Source organism: Gymnoscopelus braueri (genome assembly GCF_963280865.1).
Source record: "Gymnoscopelus braueri genome assembly, chromosome: 5".
Classification (NCBI taxonomy): Eukaryota; Metazoa; Chordata; class Actinopteri; order Myctophiformes; family Myctophidae; genus Gymnoscopelus; species Gymnoscopelus braueri.
The window spans coordinates 58501391-58520971 of record NC_137606.1 but is presented as its reverse complement, the minus strand read 5'-3'; the positions used below and the strand labels follow the sequence as shown (position 1 = coordinate 58520971).

At 40.3% G+C, this 19581-nt stretch overlaps 1 protein-coding gene across 1 annotated transcript; it reads right to left on the bottom strand.

The window, feature by feature from the left end:
- Nucleotides 1-2727: 2727 nt before the first annotated feature.
- LOC308086069 (uncharacterized protein) lies at nucleotides 2728-19120 on the bottom strand (the record flags this gene model as incomplete). Its single annotated transcript, XM_080429425.1, has 11 exons — nucleotides 18951-19120; nucleotides 17270-17323; nucleotides 15406-15606; nucleotides 14727-14851; nucleotides 14068-14470; nucleotides 13709-13868; nucleotides 12349-13321; nucleotides 11140-11300; nucleotides 10212-10432; nucleotides 5381-5430; nucleotides 2728-3176 (listed from the first exon to the last, which is right to left on the bottom strand). Exons 8-11 carry the CDS (start codon nucleotides 11230-11232, stop codon nucleotides 2728-2730), a joined length of 813 nt encoding a protein of 270 aa, XP_080285551.1. The 5' UTR covers nucleotides 11233-11300; nucleotides 12349-13321; nucleotides 13709-13868; nucleotides 14068-14470; nucleotides 14727-14851; nucleotides 15406-15606; nucleotides 17270-17323; nucleotides 18951-19120.
- Nucleotides 19121-19581: the final 461 nt, after the last annotated feature.

Sequence of the window (19581 nt, the reverse complement as noted above, 5' to 3'; positions counted from 1 at the left end):
AAGGAAGAGTTACGCCAGTTCCAGAGCACTGACTCCGCACTCAGTACATTCAGACAGTTCTGGGACAGGAAACAGAAACCCACCTTTAGAGAGAGAACAGGATTAGTCAAGCCTGTAAAGTCCTTACTTAGACAGTGGTCCCGGATTAAGGAGGTAGATGGCTTACTCTATCGTGTGATAGATGATGTTCATGTAGGCAAATGTCACCAGCTCCTCTTACCTACCTGTTTGAAGGAAACGGTCCTTGGGAGTGTGCATGATTGCATGGGGCACCAAGGAATAGAAAGAACACAGAGCCTTCTTAAACAGAGATGTTTCTGGGTAGGAATGTATGATGACGTAGAGCAGTGGGTTAAACAATGTCAGAGATGTGTCCTCACCAAAATGCCACAGCCCAAGATACGTGCTCCTATGCAGTCGTTTTTAGCCACACGGCCTCTAGAGGTGGTTGCTGTAGACTTCACCATCTTAGAACCGGCCTCTGATGGTCGGGAAAATGTTTTAGTAGTGACAGATGTGTTCACAAAGTTCACACAGGCTTTCCCTACCCGGGATCAGAAAGCAGATACTACTGCTAAAGTTCTCCTCCGAGAGTGGTTTATGAAATATGGGGCCCCTGCAAGGCTACATTCGGATCGGGGACGAAACTTTGAGAGTGAAGTTATTGCAGAATTGTGCAAACTTTATGGTGTAAAGAAAACCCGCACCACACCTCACCACCCTCAGGGGAACGCACAGTGTTTGAGGTATAATAGAACACTTCATGACCTTTTACGTACTTTGCCAACAGAGAAGAAGCGCCGTTGGCCTGAGCACTTAGCAGAGCTAGTCTATGCCTATAATGTGACACCTCATGCGACTACTGGTTATGCACCTTACTACCTGCTGTTCGGGGTCGAGCCACACCTCCCTATAGATGCTCTGTTGGGACAGGAGCCAGTGCAGGATAAGAAGCATGATTGGTTAATAGCACATCAGGAGAGACTTACTGAAGCACACGCTAGGGCAAAGGAGTATTCTGAGCTGAAGGCAGCAGAAAGGGTGGAGTTAGGCAAACACAAAGTGTATTGTCCTCAGGTTGATGTGGGTCAGTTGGTGTACCTTCGCCACAGACCTCAGGGCAGAAATAAGATCCAAGATGCTTGGGGTCCTACTGTTCATAGGGTGGTTGAGATCCAAGGTACCACTCATACTGTAGAGCCTGTGGAGGGTGGTCCAATTAAGACGGTCCATAGAGTTGACCTTAGACCATGTGTAGGCCCTGTTCCTGCTCCCAAGAGTGAGAGAGTTAGTGCCCCTACAGTGACACCTGTTCATGCCCCCCCTGAGTCTGTCCTTGTCTATGCAGATCCTGAGTGTGTAGTGTTAGAAGAAGTCTCTTGTCCACAGCTGCACCAGGGGGTAAATATGGACAGAGTTGAGGGTCAGGATGTCAATGGAGAGAGGGGTGAGACATCTGATGGTCAGGACAGAGAGGACACAGAGTCTAGAGATGATGCTGAGCCAGTACATTTGACATCTTCTGATAGTGAACCAGAGGTAGAAATACATGTTCCGATGACCAGAGAGAACTCAGATAGGGATATAGGGGTTAATGTACCTGTTTCTACAGCACGTAGGACTCAGAGAGCAAACGCTGGGATACACCCAAATCCACACCATGTACCTAGATCTGCATGTGATGCCATTTCACCCAGAGTTGATGTAGTGTGAGGTTTTGATGGAAGTTAATAAGATTAATTAAGTCACCGAGGACGGTGACTCTTTTGCAGGGGAGTATGTAGCCAGGTGGAAAATAGTGTTCCCACAAATGACCACTAGATGGCACTTTACCGTTGTGGGTTTTCTCAGACTCAGGGTACCTCAAGGGGAGTAGTAGAAGAAACAGGAAGTGAAGCGTCTGCCATCTTACTATCACTGTCCATGCTTGTGAGGAGTTGTGGAGGAGTTGTTGATATTATATAAAGTGGTAAATATACTTAATCTGTTCCTTCTGTACAAAATGATCAACAGATATGCAGTAACATGATTGTATAGAATGTAAGAAATGTAACGTTTGTCAAGGATGGTCATATTATCCATTTGATGTTTACAGATTGTGTTCACATGCACTGATCAGTCAGCACTTTGAGTAAGGCAGCAGAGAAGTGTCATGCAGCTGTGTTCTGCAAGCATTGTAAGTTTATTTCTAGACAATTGTTCTTTTATATGTATTGTTTGAGAATGTTTCATTTTGTCCATTATGCTGAAAGTATATTGTGTTCATTGTATAGTGCTGAAGAAGATTGCTGAAACCTGTGTTACATTGTGCATCTGTGTGAGCACCAAGATTTCATGTAGTGAGTACATTATGAGATATGTTAGCTACTTCAGTTCATATTGATGTACCAAATGTTTACTGTTCTTTGTAAAGTAACTATGTGATTGTGTTTGTTTTCTTTTATTTTCGTTTAACAGAGAAGTTATCACTACAGTTATTTTGTGCATTTAAGTTCAGGATCTAAGCTGTCTATATACAGAAGCTGAAGTTATTCAGTCTAGTGACCAAAGACTGTGAAAGGCCAAGAACTGAGAACTGTGACCAAGGCCTGTGGTCAAGGACTGTGTCCTATGAGAATTGTCTGAGACAGACCAATGTGATTTTGTTTGTTTTATTCTTTTATTTTGAACACCGGATTGGAAACTCTAAAACCTTATATTAATATTTCTCTCACCTTCTGAGAGTAATCAGATAATAAAATAACCCAAATACAGTCTTGTGTCCGGTGTCATCCATATCACCAGGTCACATCTGTTAGAGCCTTCAGAGGGACGGACAGGGAGGAGAGTCTTCTTACTATTGTGTCTGACATAGTAAATGTCACCGTACTGTTGTCCTACACAGAGCAGTCTCCAGGACATGTCATTGTGTCCTAGCCTAGAGTCATCACCCTGTCCTTTCCTGCTGATTCGTCTGTCAGTCACTGCTATAGAAACCTCTACCCCCTCCCACTCTACCTCCCAGTAACAGCGTCCAGTCAGACCCTCTGAACACAGAACCTGTTCCTGTCCATCAAACCTGTCAGGATGAGGAGGATAATTATGATCCTGTCTGTCATGTGTCACCTTCCTGTTGTCTTCAGACAGAGAGAGGTGTCTGTGTGCTGTGTTTGTGTCCAGTGTGAGAGGATGATAATCTGATGAGAAAAACAACACAGTAAACATTAAACACATCATTCACTGAGTCACACACACACACACACACACACACACACACACACACACACACACACACACACACACACACACAGTTGAGGCCGTAGAATAAACGTTCATAAAGAATCATTATTTAACTATTTAAATGCTTCTATAAATCTATCTTTTAGTGTCAAGACACTATGTGTGGGGGTCCCACATTTATATGTATTTGTCCGTGGACCCCCATCTGAAAATGTGTTGTGCCAGGGACCCCCATCTGAAAATGCTTTGTGCCAGGGACCCCCATCTGAAAATGTGTTGTGCCAGGGACCCCCATCTGAAAATGCTTTGTGCCAGGGACCCCCATCTGAAAATGTGTTGTGCCAGGGACCCCCATCTGAAAATGCTTTGTGCCAGGGACCCCCATCTGAAAATGCTTTGTGCCAGGGACCCCCATCTGAAAATGCTTTGTGCCAGGGACCCCCAGAAGAGAACATTTATGTTAAAGAAACTATCACAATTACAATTTTTAACAAAAATAGCAGATCTACAAGCTCACAGCGCAGCATGAAGTGATGCGCAGTGAACTTGTAGATCTACTATATTTAAACAGCCAACATATGAAATATGTATAAAGTGGTTAAAATGATTGTGATGCTGTATTAAACATTTTGCTGGGGACCCCCTGGAACCCCCCAAGGACCCCTGGGGGTCCCCGGACCCCACTTTGAGAACCAATGCTATAAAGAACCATTAACCACTTTAACCTGGAATTCAAAATATACTTGAGTACAAAGTAAAAGTACTCATTATGCAGAATGTCCCATTTCACAAGTCAAAAGTATAAAAAGCTTTTGAAAATAGCAGATCTACAAGCTCACAATGTGTCGCATCGTGACGCATTGTGAGCTTGTAGATCTTTTGTACTTTTACTCAAGTAAATTTTGAATACCGGACTTGTACTTGTAACAGAGTATTTTTGCATTGCAGTATTGATACTTTTACCTAAGTAAAACATTTGAGTACTTTTTCCACCACTGCTGACAGTAGCCTATTACACCTACAGTAGATTACTGAGCAGGTCAATGAGGTCCAAATCGCCCGGGCTACTATATCTACGGATCAGCACACTATGCAACACATTGTGAGCTTGTAGATGTAGATTGTCTATTTTTACTATTTTGAAATAGTCGATCTACAAGCTCACAACGTTAGCGTTCAATGTTATCTGTCTAACTGTGGATTCAAATAAAATGTGCACATGTAATATGTGCACATGTGTGTGAGAACAAGTGAATGACTGTGTTTCTGTCATTCAAACTCCCACATATTTATAGTGACTGACTTTAGTTCTCAGGGGTGTAGTGATCTGCAACGTGTTGCTACAGCGTTTGACCACCTTTTTTGACCAACACACACTCCCCGCAGATACACAGGCGTGCACGTGTGGGTGTGTGCCCGCGAGACTGTGTGCCCGGCCTGCTGAATCAAATCAAGCTGTGACTGTGAATGATAGTGTGTCACTTCAATAAAACAGACACAAACTGAGTTAGGCCTAATTGTTTGAGTTTGATTGCTGAAAGAAGCCCTACGTAAAAAAGTAGTCCCTTTTTTATTATATTGTATGTTTCTCCTCTCAATATTTCCTGTAGCCTAATAAACTATAATGAAAGTCAATAATTAAAGTATCTATTCTTCTTAATAATAAACAACATTTGTAAAGTTATAGCAGTGACTGAGACAACAGGCTAAAAAACTAAGCCAAGTGACAGCTGTGAACGCACATGTGGCCCTCACCCCGAAACGGGTTTAAAAAAATGTAATCCTGTTATTAAACTCACTTAGATGAATGATTAAGTGTTGTATATGTAATAATGATGAGCAGTGAAGTTGTCGTGAGAGAGAAGAAAATTATAACCTGTTGTTATTATTTGTTTCATATCTTAGGCTACAACAAATAGGCTTCAATCTGCTTGTAGGACAACATGGGTACAAAAACACAATGAAATGTTTTTGATCCACAGCGCAGCAAGCTGACAGAGATAACTCCATCCCTCTAGTGGCCGTTAACTGGACTGCACACCAAGCTCCACAGTAATCCAAAGAGAATTGATTGGTCAGTAGATGGTAGTATGTGTTGATCTGTTGCATGCAGCATGTTACCATGGTGATGTATAAAATGTTAATATTGACAGATACTCACGTCCTTTAATGAGATGAGGATCACGACAATATTCTCCACCAGGTCCCATTCTGTAGGAAGTAGAACAACAACAATGCATTAATGTCTGTCTAACACAACGTCTCCACTACCTGATACTATTATTATTATTATTATTATTATTATTATTATTATGTACACACTACAGTGTTTCTCCTAACATTATCCTGACCAGGTAGCTCATCCTGACAAACTCAGCCCAGTGGGCTCTGCTATTGGTTCTGTTCCCCATGGGGGGTTGTTATTGTATATCTATCTCTCTGCTCTTAATGGTTAATGATGGTTGTTATTGTATATCTATCTCTCTGCTCTTAATGGTTAATGATGGTTGTTATTGTATATATATCTCTCTGCTCTTAATGGTTAATGATGGTTGTTATTATATATCTATCTCTCTGCTCTTAATGGTTAATGATGGTTGTTATTGTATATCTATCTCTCTGCTCTTAATGGTTAATGATGGTTGTTATTGTATATCTATCTCTCTGCTCTTAATGGTTAATGATGGTTGTTATTATATATCTATCTCTCTGCTCTTAATGGTTAATGATGGTTGTTATTGTATATCTATATCTCTGCTCTTAATGGTTAATGATGGTTGTCTAATTGTGCTGAGCAGGGAGTAAAATGTAGCAGAGCCTGAACGCCAAGATAAAATATTAGATCCACACTTGTATTCTCATTCTATATATTTGGTTAAATCTATTCGTGAGTTATCTGACTGAACTACCACTAAACATACATTTTGCTGGTTTGCGCACACAAGTCACACAACATGTTTTCTCAACAAATCTCTGTGATTTTAATGTTCCTGTAATTAGTAGAAGTAGGACTGTCAATTATGTTTTTATCACCAGTCAGGCTAATTAAAGACAACAATTTGTCCTGCGGTCGCGTTCAGTCCAAACCACACCACACACGTCAGTGCGTGGCAGTGGTGTGAAGAAACTAAGTACTCAAGTAGAGTACTTGAGATATTTTCACTTGACTGGAGTATTTTCAATTTGCAATACTTTTATTTCAACTTCACTACACCTCAGAGGCAAATATAGTACTTTTACTCCACTACAATTATTCGAAAACTAAATACTTTCTAGGTTTTGAGTATTATTACAAAACATACATTAACCACTTCAGACCTATATATATACTCAAGCAATTTGAAAATAGCCGATCTACAATCTGTTGCGTGTGGCCATGACATCTAGTCAGGGGATATTAGCAGAACATTTTCCAATCTTGGAATAAATTCCTTGCCAAAAAAAATCTTCACCAATGTGTTTGCCGGCCATGGCCATCCTTTTCCAGGTATACTTTTTGTGTAAAAAGCCCATTGAGATTGGGCCGTTTTTAGCCCAAGGAGTGGTTTTGGTGCAAAACAAATGCTTGCAATGGATTCAGAATCATAAAAACACCCTAGTTTGACCCCTCACATGCTACTTAAAACATTTTTTTTTTAAACCAAGGTTATGGTGGGTACCCCAGCTTTAAGGAGCTGTCAAAAATTCTCCTAGGGAAACTGCATTTCAGTCTGTGAGATGTGTTACTATAGACACCTTTTACAAACACATGAAGATTTTTTTTGGTAAGGAATTTATTCCAAGATTGTTTTAATATCCCCTGACTAATCATCCTTAATCAATCACTAACCCCCACTGTCTCTCCTCTCACTCAGGCTGGCACACCTGCAGCTGAAGTTATTTAGTTTACTTTAGTTTGGCCTGGAGATGGCCGGTAGTTTCTCTCTTTTCTTTTAGTTTTTAGTTTAGTAGAATTTGATTTTGTTAGGTAGGGAGGGGGAGCAGGGGGCCTGGCCCCTCCTCCATTCTGTTTAGTTTGCCAGTATCTCCAGGCCTCCTTCTCAGTTCCTTCATTTGGTAAAGTATTTGCATTCAGTTTGATTGATCGATGTACTTTATTTAGTAAGACATGAGAACATCAGTACATGGAAGTACAAATTCACAATACAAGGTCTACTAAACTGGAAGACTCATTAAGCACTGAGCTTGTTTAAAATAAGATATTGTAAGTCGCTTTGGATAAAAGCGTCTGCTAAATTACTGTAATGTAATGTAATGTGGGAAGTAAATAAAAATGATTTAAACCTTTGCCAATGTTTGTGGTGTCCATCTTTATGTTGAGGTCTCCAATTTGAGCCACTGGTTTTGTATTATTGTTTAGAGACCGCCAACACGTCACAATAGGACACATTGTGAGCTTATAGATCAGCTATTTTCAAAATACTTTTATACATTTTGAAAACGTATGAAATGGGACATTCGGCGATATAAGTACTTTACCTTTTGTTACTTTAGGTATTGGCATTATTTTGATGCCAATGCCTTTGTACTTTTACTCAATAGAATTTTGAATACCAGACTTTTACTTGTAAAATAGTATTTATAATTGTTGTATTGATACTTTTGCTTAAAAAATATATAATTAAATATTTGAAAATAGTTTCATTAAAGGACGACTTCACCGATTTTCAACCTATCTTCATATAATTGGTCCTCACTAATAATCATGGTAAAATGGTACAATTTCTTTCTACTGAGTCTGTGTCTCATAGGAGGGCTGTGGACAGTCCAGAAACCCGTCTACCAGTGACATCATCGTTAGGCATGATTTTTTTTTCCAACAAGATTTCAATTTTTTTATTTAGATTTGTATTAACACGTGAACAATGGCTTCTTTTATTGCATTGCAACTTTCCAGGAATAGAAAGCCTGCATTTTCTATTAGCTTGGATTCCCCATTGATGATGTCACTGGTAGACGGGACTCTGAACTGTCCACAGCCCTCCTCTGAGACACAGACCGAGTAGAAAAAAATGGTACCATTTTATCATGAGTATTAGTGAGGACCTATTATATGAAGATAGGTTGAAAATCGGTGAAGTTGTCCTTTAATCCTATACCGCAATTCTGAACCAATTGCTGTAATTTAATTCCAACTAATATTAATTAACTAATTTAATTAACTAATTAACTAACTAACTAATTTTACATTACTAATTATATATAGTACGCGCACATGTGCATAATGTAATGTTGTAATGCATAATGTAATGCATAATGCATAATGCATAATGCATAATAATGCATAATGTAATGTTGTAATGCATATATAATTATGCACATGTGCATAATTATATATGCACGCGCATATGTGCAGGGCTGGCTCGCACGTGTGCAGTGTTGGCTTGTGTGTGTGTGCACGGTGCGCCTTGCAGGTCTGCATGTTACGTGTGAGTGTGTGTGTGTGCGCACGTGTGCTGAGCCAGCGTGTGTGTGTGTGTATGTTTTTAATTGGCGTGTTGTAATGTAACGTGTTGCATCTTTGTTTTGCAATCAGCTGCAGCTGTTGAGGCCGTGCTCGGACGGACGGACAAACACACACGGTCAAATGTAGGGAGTGGTTTGGCTAACTAGTTGGAATTAACTTTTTATTAACTTTAGTTGTAAAATTAGTTAGTTAATTAATTAGTAATTACAATTACAGTAGTATTACAATATATAATATAGTATATATTAATATAGTACATTACAATTACAAAATTAGTTAGTTAATTAATTAACTAATTTAATCCCACTAAACAACCCGTATGTACCTAAATTAAAGCCATAACCCTTCACTAATAACGTTAGTTTCACTTTTTTGTTTATCCTGTTATTAAAGCATGTGTATGTGTGCACATGAGTGTTTATTATTGTACAACTATACATTATTTTATATATTATATATTATATAAAATATTCGAATATAATCGAATATTAAAAATAATAAAGCATTGAAATTCGAATGGGATTATAGAGGAAAACTGACAGCCCTAATACATACACTCTCTGGTGGCAAGCTTGAAGACTTATCTAGGTCCTGTTGCGGACATGGCACCATTTCTCTACTCTATGTCTCATTGGTGGGCTGTGGACAGTACAGAAACCTGTCTACCAGTGACATCATCAGTAGGTTGGTTTGGCCATTTCAAACAAGATTATTTTGTATCTTTCATTAACACGAGAACAATGGCTTCCATTATAACATTGTAACTTTACAGGAATAGAAAGCCTGTAGTTTCTATTAGCTTGGATTCCACATTGATGATGTCACTGGTAGGCAGGGTTTCTAACTGCCCTTAGCCCTCCTCTGAGACACAGACTGAGTCGACAAAACTGGTACAATATTATAATGAGCATTAGTGAGGACTAATTATATGAAGATAAGTAACTAAAAGTACTCATTATGCCATTATGCAGAATGTCCCTTGTTTTCAAAATGTATAAAATCTTTTGAAAATAGCGGATCTACAAGCTCACAACACGTCACAAGCGCGGTAGCTATTTTCAAATAACCAAAGTGCAGGGCTAAAGTGGTTAATGTCGGTTTTTATTAATAATTTTAATCTTCAAAGTAATCAGTAACTAACGTTTTCAAATAAAAGTAGTGGAGTAAAAGTACAATATTTGCCTCTGAGATGTAATGGAATAGAAGTAAAAAAATAACTTGAAAAAAAACAACTAAATATTGAACATAGTGTTGTGTTCAGTACTTGAGTAAATGTATTTATTTTCCACCACTGTATAAACTTACATATAACAAACAGTACGTAGTGGATGCTTTGCCTGAAAAAGACCCCTGCTCTATAGCAATGTTTACTGAGAATATAAAAATTTTACTTCAACAAATGTGTTTTGTTTTAATCAAAAGATATCACTCACAACACTGTTATAGCAGCTGAAATAATGTTTAGACTTTAGTGAATGAATGAATAATATGTGGAAGGTAAATTGTTTGACTGTTTCTATCGTACCTTTCATTTGACCAGAAGAAGGGATGATCCAAGCAGTCCTTCACTGTTGGTCTTTTCTCTGGGTCTGCATTGATCATCTTCTCAATGAGATGCTTAGCCTCCACATCCTGAACATCATCCAGGTTGTACTTTCCATCATAAATGTTGACTCCACATTTAACTCCTGGGCCAAAAGGATGGTGTCCTCCAGACAGGATGTAATATATCAACATCCCAGCCACCTTAAGAATGAGAATGAAAATGATTAAATATATATTTTAGTAAGCTGATGTCATTAATTCAATTGTTCTCACAGAATAAAATAAACAACCTGGATATAACTGCTTATTTTATAAGTGATACACGCAGGGCAAGAATTTCATGGTGGCCACGACGGCCCTCGTTGCCCCTCTCTTTGGCCGTGTGCCCCGACACCACCAGTTGTCTGGTTGAGATTCTAAATTCTAATTGGACAACATCAAGTGAAATGCTGCACATATAACCAGTGGTAGGTTTGTTTTTGAGCCTATATTCCAGTTTAAAATGCTGCGGAAGCCAAGCAACGCTTTTGACAGAGAGAGCGAGCGAGCAAGAGAGAATAATATAAAAAATATTATTTAAATATTATAAATCTCTCAGAGAGAGAGAGAGAGAGTATTCCGTAGTACGATCCGATGTGCCCCCATGTTTTTTTATCATCATTCATTTACCCTACACTTGTCTTTTGGAACTTTGGAACTGCCATTTTACTAGAACTGCTAACAAACGGCATTTGCCCTTTGTGCCCTAAAAAAAAAAAAAAAGGCCAAGTGGCGAAATTCCAGGCCTGGATACAACCATGTTCATTCATCACTAAAGTCTCAGCCACATTAAGAATGAACATAAAGTATGTAAGAACATAATTATGTTGTTCTCATTCATTAAACTATCATGCAGAATAAATAACAACCTGGATGTCACCGCTTCTTTTATAACGGACAGGTTCCCCAGGCTTCCTAGGTTCCAAAGTCTCCTTTGCCATCCAGCATGTCGTTGGTGTCATGGTTGTTTTTCCTTCATCCAATTGTCGGCTTATTCCGAAATCAGCCAATCTTGCCTTGCCTTCAATATCTACAAAGAACATTGGGTAGGATAATATAAGTTTTACAGATTGAGCTAAATAAATTCAGCTTATGTTGCATATTATTAATATTATTATAATTTATACCAATTACAATTATCAATTTACCAATAAAGACATTCTGGGGCTTGAGATCCCGGTGGAGAATTCTAGGATTCTGACAATGAAGAACTCTTAAGCTCTTGAGAACTTGATGTGCAAGTTTTATCCTGTCCAGTTTAGAAAGGCTCCCAGCCAACATGTCCATCTGGGCCCCAGGTGGGTTTTAACTGGGCAGATGGGCATGGGTTACATCTGGTTTTGCACATGGGTTCCACCAAGCACCCACTTGTGGTAGCCCATATGGGCTTAAGTGGGTTTCTAACTGGGTCTTAGGTGGGTTCCAAATGGGCAATTTTATGTCGGAACCATGTGGGCGCCACCTGTGTTTGCCTATATGGGCTTGAACTGGGACCTGAATGGGCCTTAAGTGGGTTCCAGCTGGGCAAAAGTGGGTTTCTGACTGGGTCTTAGGTGGGGTCCAAATGGGCAATTTGATTTCGGAACCATGTGGGCGCCACCTGTGTTTGCCTATATGGGCTTGAACTGGGACCTGAATGGGCCTTAAGTGGGTTCCAGCTGGGCAAAAGTGGGTTTCTGACTGGGTCTTAGGTGGGGTCCAAATGGGCAATTTGATTTCGGAACCATGTGGGCGCCACCTGTGTTTGCCTATATGGGCTTGAACTGGGACCTGAATGGGCATTAAGTGGGTTCCAGCTGGGCAAATTACATGTGACCCATGTAGGCCACACTTGTGTTGGCCCATTTAGGGCTCCAACTGGTTTTGTACATGGGTTCCACCAAGCACCCACTTGTGTTAGCCCATGTGGGCTTAAGTGGGTTTCTGACTGGGTCTTAGGTGGGGTCCAAATGGGCAATTTGATGTCGGACCCATGTGGGCCTCACCTGTGTTAGCCCATATGGGCTTAAGTGGGTCCTGACTGGGTCTTAGGTGGGGTCCAAATGGCCAATTGTATGTCACACCCATCTAGGCCTCACCTGTGTTTGCCCATATGGGCTTGAAGTGGGATCTGAATGGGCCTTAGGTGGAGTCCAACTGGGCACGTTTGAGACCCATGTAGATCCCACTTCTAGCAGCCCAAGTGGGTAACATCCGGGCCCTTTGCCAACATGGGTTTCAAGTTGGTCCTGAAGGGATTTAAATAGGAGAATTAAACAGTATATTGACAAGAACCATGTTTAACTACTGCTAAGTTTTACCAGGGTGAAAAAACAATATCAGACAATATATCTTTTGACAATGTTTATTTCTTTTAACTTTCGGCCTCCTGGTTTTTAATAAACCAAATACAAATGTAAAAAAAACAAATACAAAATGCTTTGGTAATTGTAAAATATAAAATGTATAAATGAAAATAAAGTGCAAAAGCTTTCAGAAATTGTGAAAAAAAAATTAATAATACAAATAATATATATAAATGAAAATAAAGTGTAGACAGTATTATTGGGCCAATATATCTTCAACTCTCGTAAACAATCCCTTTAACTCTCGTAAATTATCATTAAGATAGAACTCTTGTAAAAATGACAAATAACAGTGCAAACTCTAAAGTAACAACTTAAATGTTCTGGACACAAACTAATGAGGAACCCATATCTCTTAACTCAACTTCAACAAAAGGAGGGTTCTTCTCATGAGGTAGTTAATTATTCCAGCAGAGGGCCATTTCAGCCAACACATCCTGAATGATAAACACACCACAAACTTCTGTGTGTGTGTGTGTGTGTGTGTGTGTGTGTGTGTGTGTGTGTGTGTGTGTGTGTGTGTGTGTGTGTGTGGGGGGGGCCTATTGGGCCTGTTCCTGATTTTCCTGTGTGTTTTCGAGGGATCTCCTAGCTCGTAGGGTCCGGTTTCCACCACGGTCTCGAGCTCCGGTGAACCATTTGGACACGGCCAACTCTGCATCCTTCTGGTTTATATGCTGCGTGACGGCGTTCTTCTTTATTGCCCCTAAAAATAAATGACAAGAAGCCAACTTAGTAATGCTGGCTTGATTTTTACATTATGAAACCTTATAAGACAGACTTTTCAAAAGTTTTATATCGCTGAGAAATGTGTATGCTTTTTAAAAACAACCGAGTCAAATCTGAGAACAGTTCAAGCTATTCACACGGCCAAGTGCTACAGGAAAAATGCAGGATTATGTATAGAACCTGACAGCTAAGGTGGCTAAGATGTTCTGATGCATTATTGAGGATTCTTTGCTGAACAGAAAAAGAAAACGGAACAATAATTTTAAATGTCTTGAGCTATGGTGGCAATTTAGTTTTCATGTAGAACAACAAAGTTCAGGTGGCACCATCATATGTTATGGCAATAACACAAAATCTAATTTACCATATAGAACCTCAAAAAGTGCCAGTCCTCGGAACTCCTTCTTGCCACTGCGTCCGAAAAGGTTATGCTCGAGTGCCAGCTTATTGGTCAGGAGGAAACCCATCATCCTCCTGACACAACGGTCCACGGAAGTCCCCCCAATGTCTGCAACCATGGCAACCTGAGTATGATAAAAGTCACAGGAAGGAAATTCTGTATTAAGTGAACAGCTAAGATGTCAATGCCCGTTGTGTGCATGCACTCAAAGGGCAGGTTAACAGACTACCAATGTGATTAGAAAATACAAGCACATTTTGAAGTGAATAAGAGATTTAGAAAATACAAGTACATTTTGAAGTGAATAAGAGATTTGAACTTACAACTGCAGACTTAAAGTCAGGGTCACCCAGCTTTAAGTTCATGGACTCGAGATCTGCCACCGTGTCCAGCGGGAGGGAACACAGCTCCTTCAGGCAGCTCCAGCGCTGGCAGAGATTGTTTCTCCTTCAGCAGTATGTTCAGCATCTGCCCATGGACCTTCTGAGTGCTCTTTACTTGCTCTAGGAGTCTCACGAGCTGGGTGAACATGTGTTCTTCCATGCCTGGTGCTCGTGGTGCTGGACTCGGGCTGCTCATCGGGGTTCCAGCTGTGGGTCGCCTTATTGGGGTTCCGGCTGTGGGTTGACTAGGGGTTCCAGTGGGGTGGCTCATTGGGGTTCTAGCTGTGGGTCGACTCATAGGGGTTCCAGTGCGGTGGCTCATCTGGGTCCCAGTGGGGCGGCTCTGTGTCACAGTTAATAATAATAAACTTTATTTGTAAAGCACCTTTCATGACATGAAATGCAGCTCAAGGTGCTTACAATTACAGTAAAGTAAAACTAATTTAACGATAAAGCAAAAAAAGGTAAGCAAAAGCATAAAACCACATTTAAAAATCAACCAAAAGCCAGAGTGAAGAAATAGGTCTTCAGCTGTGCTTTAAAGCTATTCACAGAGGCTGCCTGCCTTAGGTGTAATGGGAGTTTATTGGGGTGCTCACGTTTGTGGGTTCAGTGGGGCGGCTGATCAGGTTTGCAGTTGGGCGGCTTGCTCTTGGTCTTCCAACTGGGGTGTCCACACTCGGGATTCCAACGGGACTGGGGGTTCTTCTGGGACTCGGGGTTCCTAAACATAATGTAACATTTCAAGATGTTAAATTCTCTGTATATTTTATAAAAAATTACAAAATCTAATTCCATACTTTACATCAGAGGTCTTCAACAGGGGGTCCGGGACCCCTAGGGGGTCCTCAGAGTTACTACAGGGGGTCCGCCAAATCTTTGTGTGATTTTTACATTAACCACTTCACCCAAGCATCCCTATTCTGAGGAGAACTTTAGCCAAAAATAGCAGATCTACAAGCGCACAACGCCGTTGTGCGCTTGTAAATCTGCTATTTTCTGCAAAGTGGTTTGGTGTAGGGGAAAAAAAGAGCAGACTAAGTACAGAGTGAAAGGTCAGGTTTACTAAGTATTGTTTAAGTGCATGGTTAAATGTCTGGAAATACACATTAACATGAATCCAACATGATAGTGCTGTGAAACAAGTCTATGCAGCTGCCGATTAAATCTATGAAAAAATAAATATTTACACAATATATAATGGGGGTCCCTGCTTTATCTCGCTCTCAGCTAAGGGGTCCTTGGCCTGAAAACGTTGAAGACCCCTGCTTTACATACTTGTCTGAGAAGAGGGAGATACACCGGGGCTGCTGCTTGGGCTGCTGCTCGACTGCGGCTCCTGTGTCTTTTGGGGGGGGGGGGGGGGGGCAGCTCACTTTCTTGGACAGTGCACGGGGAGGTGTAGGTGGTAGCTGGTCATCATCGAAAGCTTCCGATTCCTCCTCACTCGTAAGCGCCTCCCTCTGTTTTGGCGTTGGCCTACATTCAGTTAAAAACATAAATTTTAGCAAACATAAAAAAGTTACTTTAAGCAGTAGTTCTCAAAATGGAGTCCGGGGACCCCCATGGGTCCTTGAGGGGGTTCCAGAGCATTCCCAGCAAAATGTATTAAAAAAGTACAGGCAAGAGGGACAAATCAGTTTTACCATGCATACATCAACCATTTGAAAATTGCTGATCTACATGCTCACAACACGTAGCAATGCAAGGCGTGGTGAGCTTGTAGATCGGTTATCTTCATTTCTTTTGTAACGATGAAATAGGGCATTCATTTACGAAAAAACTAAAAGTTTAATTATGGAGATACAAGGTTTCTGCCCGACGGCAACAATATCATGAATAACAGTGATCAAAGCTACAGAAACAACACATTAAATAATGAGTTGATATTTAATTTATACAATCATGCTGTTTGTTGTGCATGGTGAGGGCTTGCATGTCAAACAGCTCATATATGAGAAATATAGCATGACATGACATGGAGGAGCGAGCGAGCAGGAGTGTGAGGAATTGGAATGTGGTCGTCAGTCTAACCTGCTTGCTTCCTCCGGACTCGCATCTAATCTTCACCTCCTGGCTCGGAGGTGGGACTAATGCGTCTAATAATTATAATGGGTTAGACACAGGGGGAAATTCCAGGTTTCAGGGGTCCTTGAGGGGGTCCTCAGATAAATCCCCAGATAAATGAAGAATAGTTAGGAACCAAATGGACCCTTATGTTGCTGTAACTCTCAGGGTTTATATGGTGGTCCGTGGTCTAATGCAGGGGTTCTCAAAGTGGGGTCCGGGTCGACCTCCTGGTGGCGCTATAATAGGGAAATGTTAAAAGGGTGGCATTTGTTCCTCAACGTAGCGCGAATGTGCGTGCAACGTTTCACCGCAATCGGACGCTGCGTGTATGAAGGCTTAATATCAAAATACTTGTTTTACATAAGTCGGCCTCCTGGTGGCGCTATAAAAGGCATATGTAAAAAATGCAGGGCAAAGGTTTTTCCTTGGCCTCTAGGGAGTGCGCATACAAAGTTGTACACAGATCGGTGCAATTATAGGCAAAAACAAGAATCGGCCCGATTATAGCGCCAACATGAGGCTAATTTGAAAAATTGCAAGTTTCATTTCTTCCTCGGCCTAGTGGGAATGTGTTTTCACAATTTCACGGAAATTGCACGCTCTGTTCATGATTTGAGGCATTTTGTTCAAAACGGAGCACGCCTGCATACTTTGGAAGCTAATTTTAGCCAATCAGGATGGAATATGAAAAATCTGAAAGGCCCGTTTTGTTTAATGACTATAGAGATACTCTGTACTGATTTGCAGAATTTTTTGACAAAATCTGTAGGAGTACGGTCAAAAAATGTGTTTAGCATGAATTGGCCTCCTGGTGGCGCTATAAAAGGCCCATGAGAAGAATCTGGGGCAGAGGTTCTGCTCCGGCATCCAGGGAGTGTGTGTGCACAGTTTCGCTGCAATCAAGGCAACGGTGCCGGAGATTAACTGTACACAGACCGAATGACACGGAAGGACGGCCGGACAGACAGGGTGCAAAACATACTCTCTTGTCATGCCTTTCGGCCTGGGGAGACAATAAGGGTGGCTGAGAGCATCACATAGCTATATCTAGCCTATTATTAAGTCTACTTACCATGATTACAGTGGTCAGTTGACTCCAACACTGCCAAGCAGCTTCCACAAAAGCCTAAAATGTGAGAACACAAAACATGAACTATGAATGCTCTAACACAGACAAAGCACATAAAAAAAAAATCACCAAAAAAAAATCACTTACCCTACCTTTAAAAAGAAAAAAGTGTGTGTGTGTGTGGGGGGGGACAGATAAATCATGGTAGGTTTTTCTCTAGTAAAAGCTTCACTGTGCCTTAATTAAAATTTCCTTTGGCAAAAGGATTACCCAAAGTATATGAAGCAGTTTCCATTAACTACCCTTGGCAGTGGTGTAAAGTAACTAAGTACATTTACTCAAGTGCTGTACTTAAGTACAATTTTGAGGTACTTTTTCACAGAAATACTTCCAATTTTAAGTACTTTTACTTCTACTCAACTACATCTCAGAGGCAAATATTGTACTTTTACCCCACTACAATTGTTTGAAAAGAAAAAAAAACTTTGTAGATTTAGTATTACAAAACATACATTAGCCACTTCAGCCATTTGAAATAAGCAGATCTACAAGCTCACAATGCGTCGCATTGCAAAACATTGTGAGCTTGTAGATCTGCTATTTTCAAAAGTTTTTCTGCATTTCAAAACTTGAAATTAGACATTCTGCATAATGAGTACTTTTACTTTTGATACTTTAAGTACATTTTGATAACAAAAACTAGCATTCTAGCTAACATTATGCATTGCTTTTTCCCCCCCCATAACCACTAGCATTCCTATGAGGGAAACATCCGCCCAATTCTCCCAAAATAGCAGATATACAAGCCAAAATAAATAAAGTACATTTTTAATTCCGGACTTTTACTTGTAACAGAGTATTTCTACATTGCAGTATTGATACTTTTACTTAAGTAGACGAAGTGAGTACTTTTTTTTAACACTGAACCTTGGATAGGCTGGCTTGATGCTGCTTAAATGCAATCTAAAGCCAGCCTGGTATATCCGGTAAATTCACACATACACACACATGCAAACATGATGTCGTTTCCGTATCCGCTCTAGACCGGAACTGTTACCTACTAAGTGAATTGATACCAGACCAGTCCAGTTAGCCAGTTAGCTCCGTTCATTCTTTTTCTTTTGGTTCACCATTATAAATTAACGAACTGCTTCACAGTGGTGCTGGTTACAACTATGCTTATGCAATTATTAAAAACGCTAAAAATCTATAATTTTATACACACAGATAAACTAATGAGAATGCATTTTAATCACGAAACTTGTCAAAATGGCGGGCAACGTGAACTAGCATGCTAGCTAATATTATGCATTGCTCTCCGGACTAAGTTGCCACGGCAAAATAATACATAATAATAATAATAATAATAATAATAATACGTTTAATCAAACGATGACAGCCAGATGATGGTATCTGAACGGGATAATACATACTATTCTCCATACTAGGACTCACTTACCAGTTAGCTATCATGCTAATAATGACTACCAAGCATAGACTGTGCAACCAAGCTAGGCTAACAAGCCACAATGAACCTCCAGTCTGCACATAATTCACAAAACATTTAGTCAAAGGATGACAGCCAGATGATGGTATCTGAACGGCATAATAAATGGTGGTACAAACTATATTACTGGCCCCAAAAAATGGAGGGAAAACAGCTTGTTGTTACTTAAATACATACATATCTCTCAGTTCACTGCTCCAACACTCCGTCTCCTTGGAGTGTATCCAATCCAAGAAATAGATCGGGAGATTCTGGAACTACTTCTTTTAATGTCCAACAACCTTTTATTGATTTTATTTTGGTTTGTTTCATCTAAAAATCTCATTCTAACGAAGGGTTGGCGTACGGTTAATCCACCGGGCGGTTTGAGAATTCAAACGGGAATGACTGACGTGACGTCAGTTCCTGTAGTTGCCAGTGTTTCCATATTTTGCGAAAGAAATAAGCAGACAGGTCTATGAAAACAAGCCGAAAACTGTGTATTGGCATAAGGTCATGTGGTGACTAAAGGCCACATGGCCTATATATACATATATAAAATTAAGGGATCAAAGCTTTCCCTTTATTTTTATTTTTTTGTATATTGAAAATAGCCGATCTACAAGCTCACAACGCGTCTTCAAACAAGCCGCTTATAATAAGCAGACATGGCAACACTGCCGTGGGCTTACGATGCACGGCTGCAATGCATTCAGGGACTTGAAGTTGACTTTAAAAGTGTTAATGATACACACTGTTTTTAGCCAAACGCGGTAATGTCCGCTCTGCATTAGTTATCGACGCAAGTCGCGTTATTACTCTCGTAATT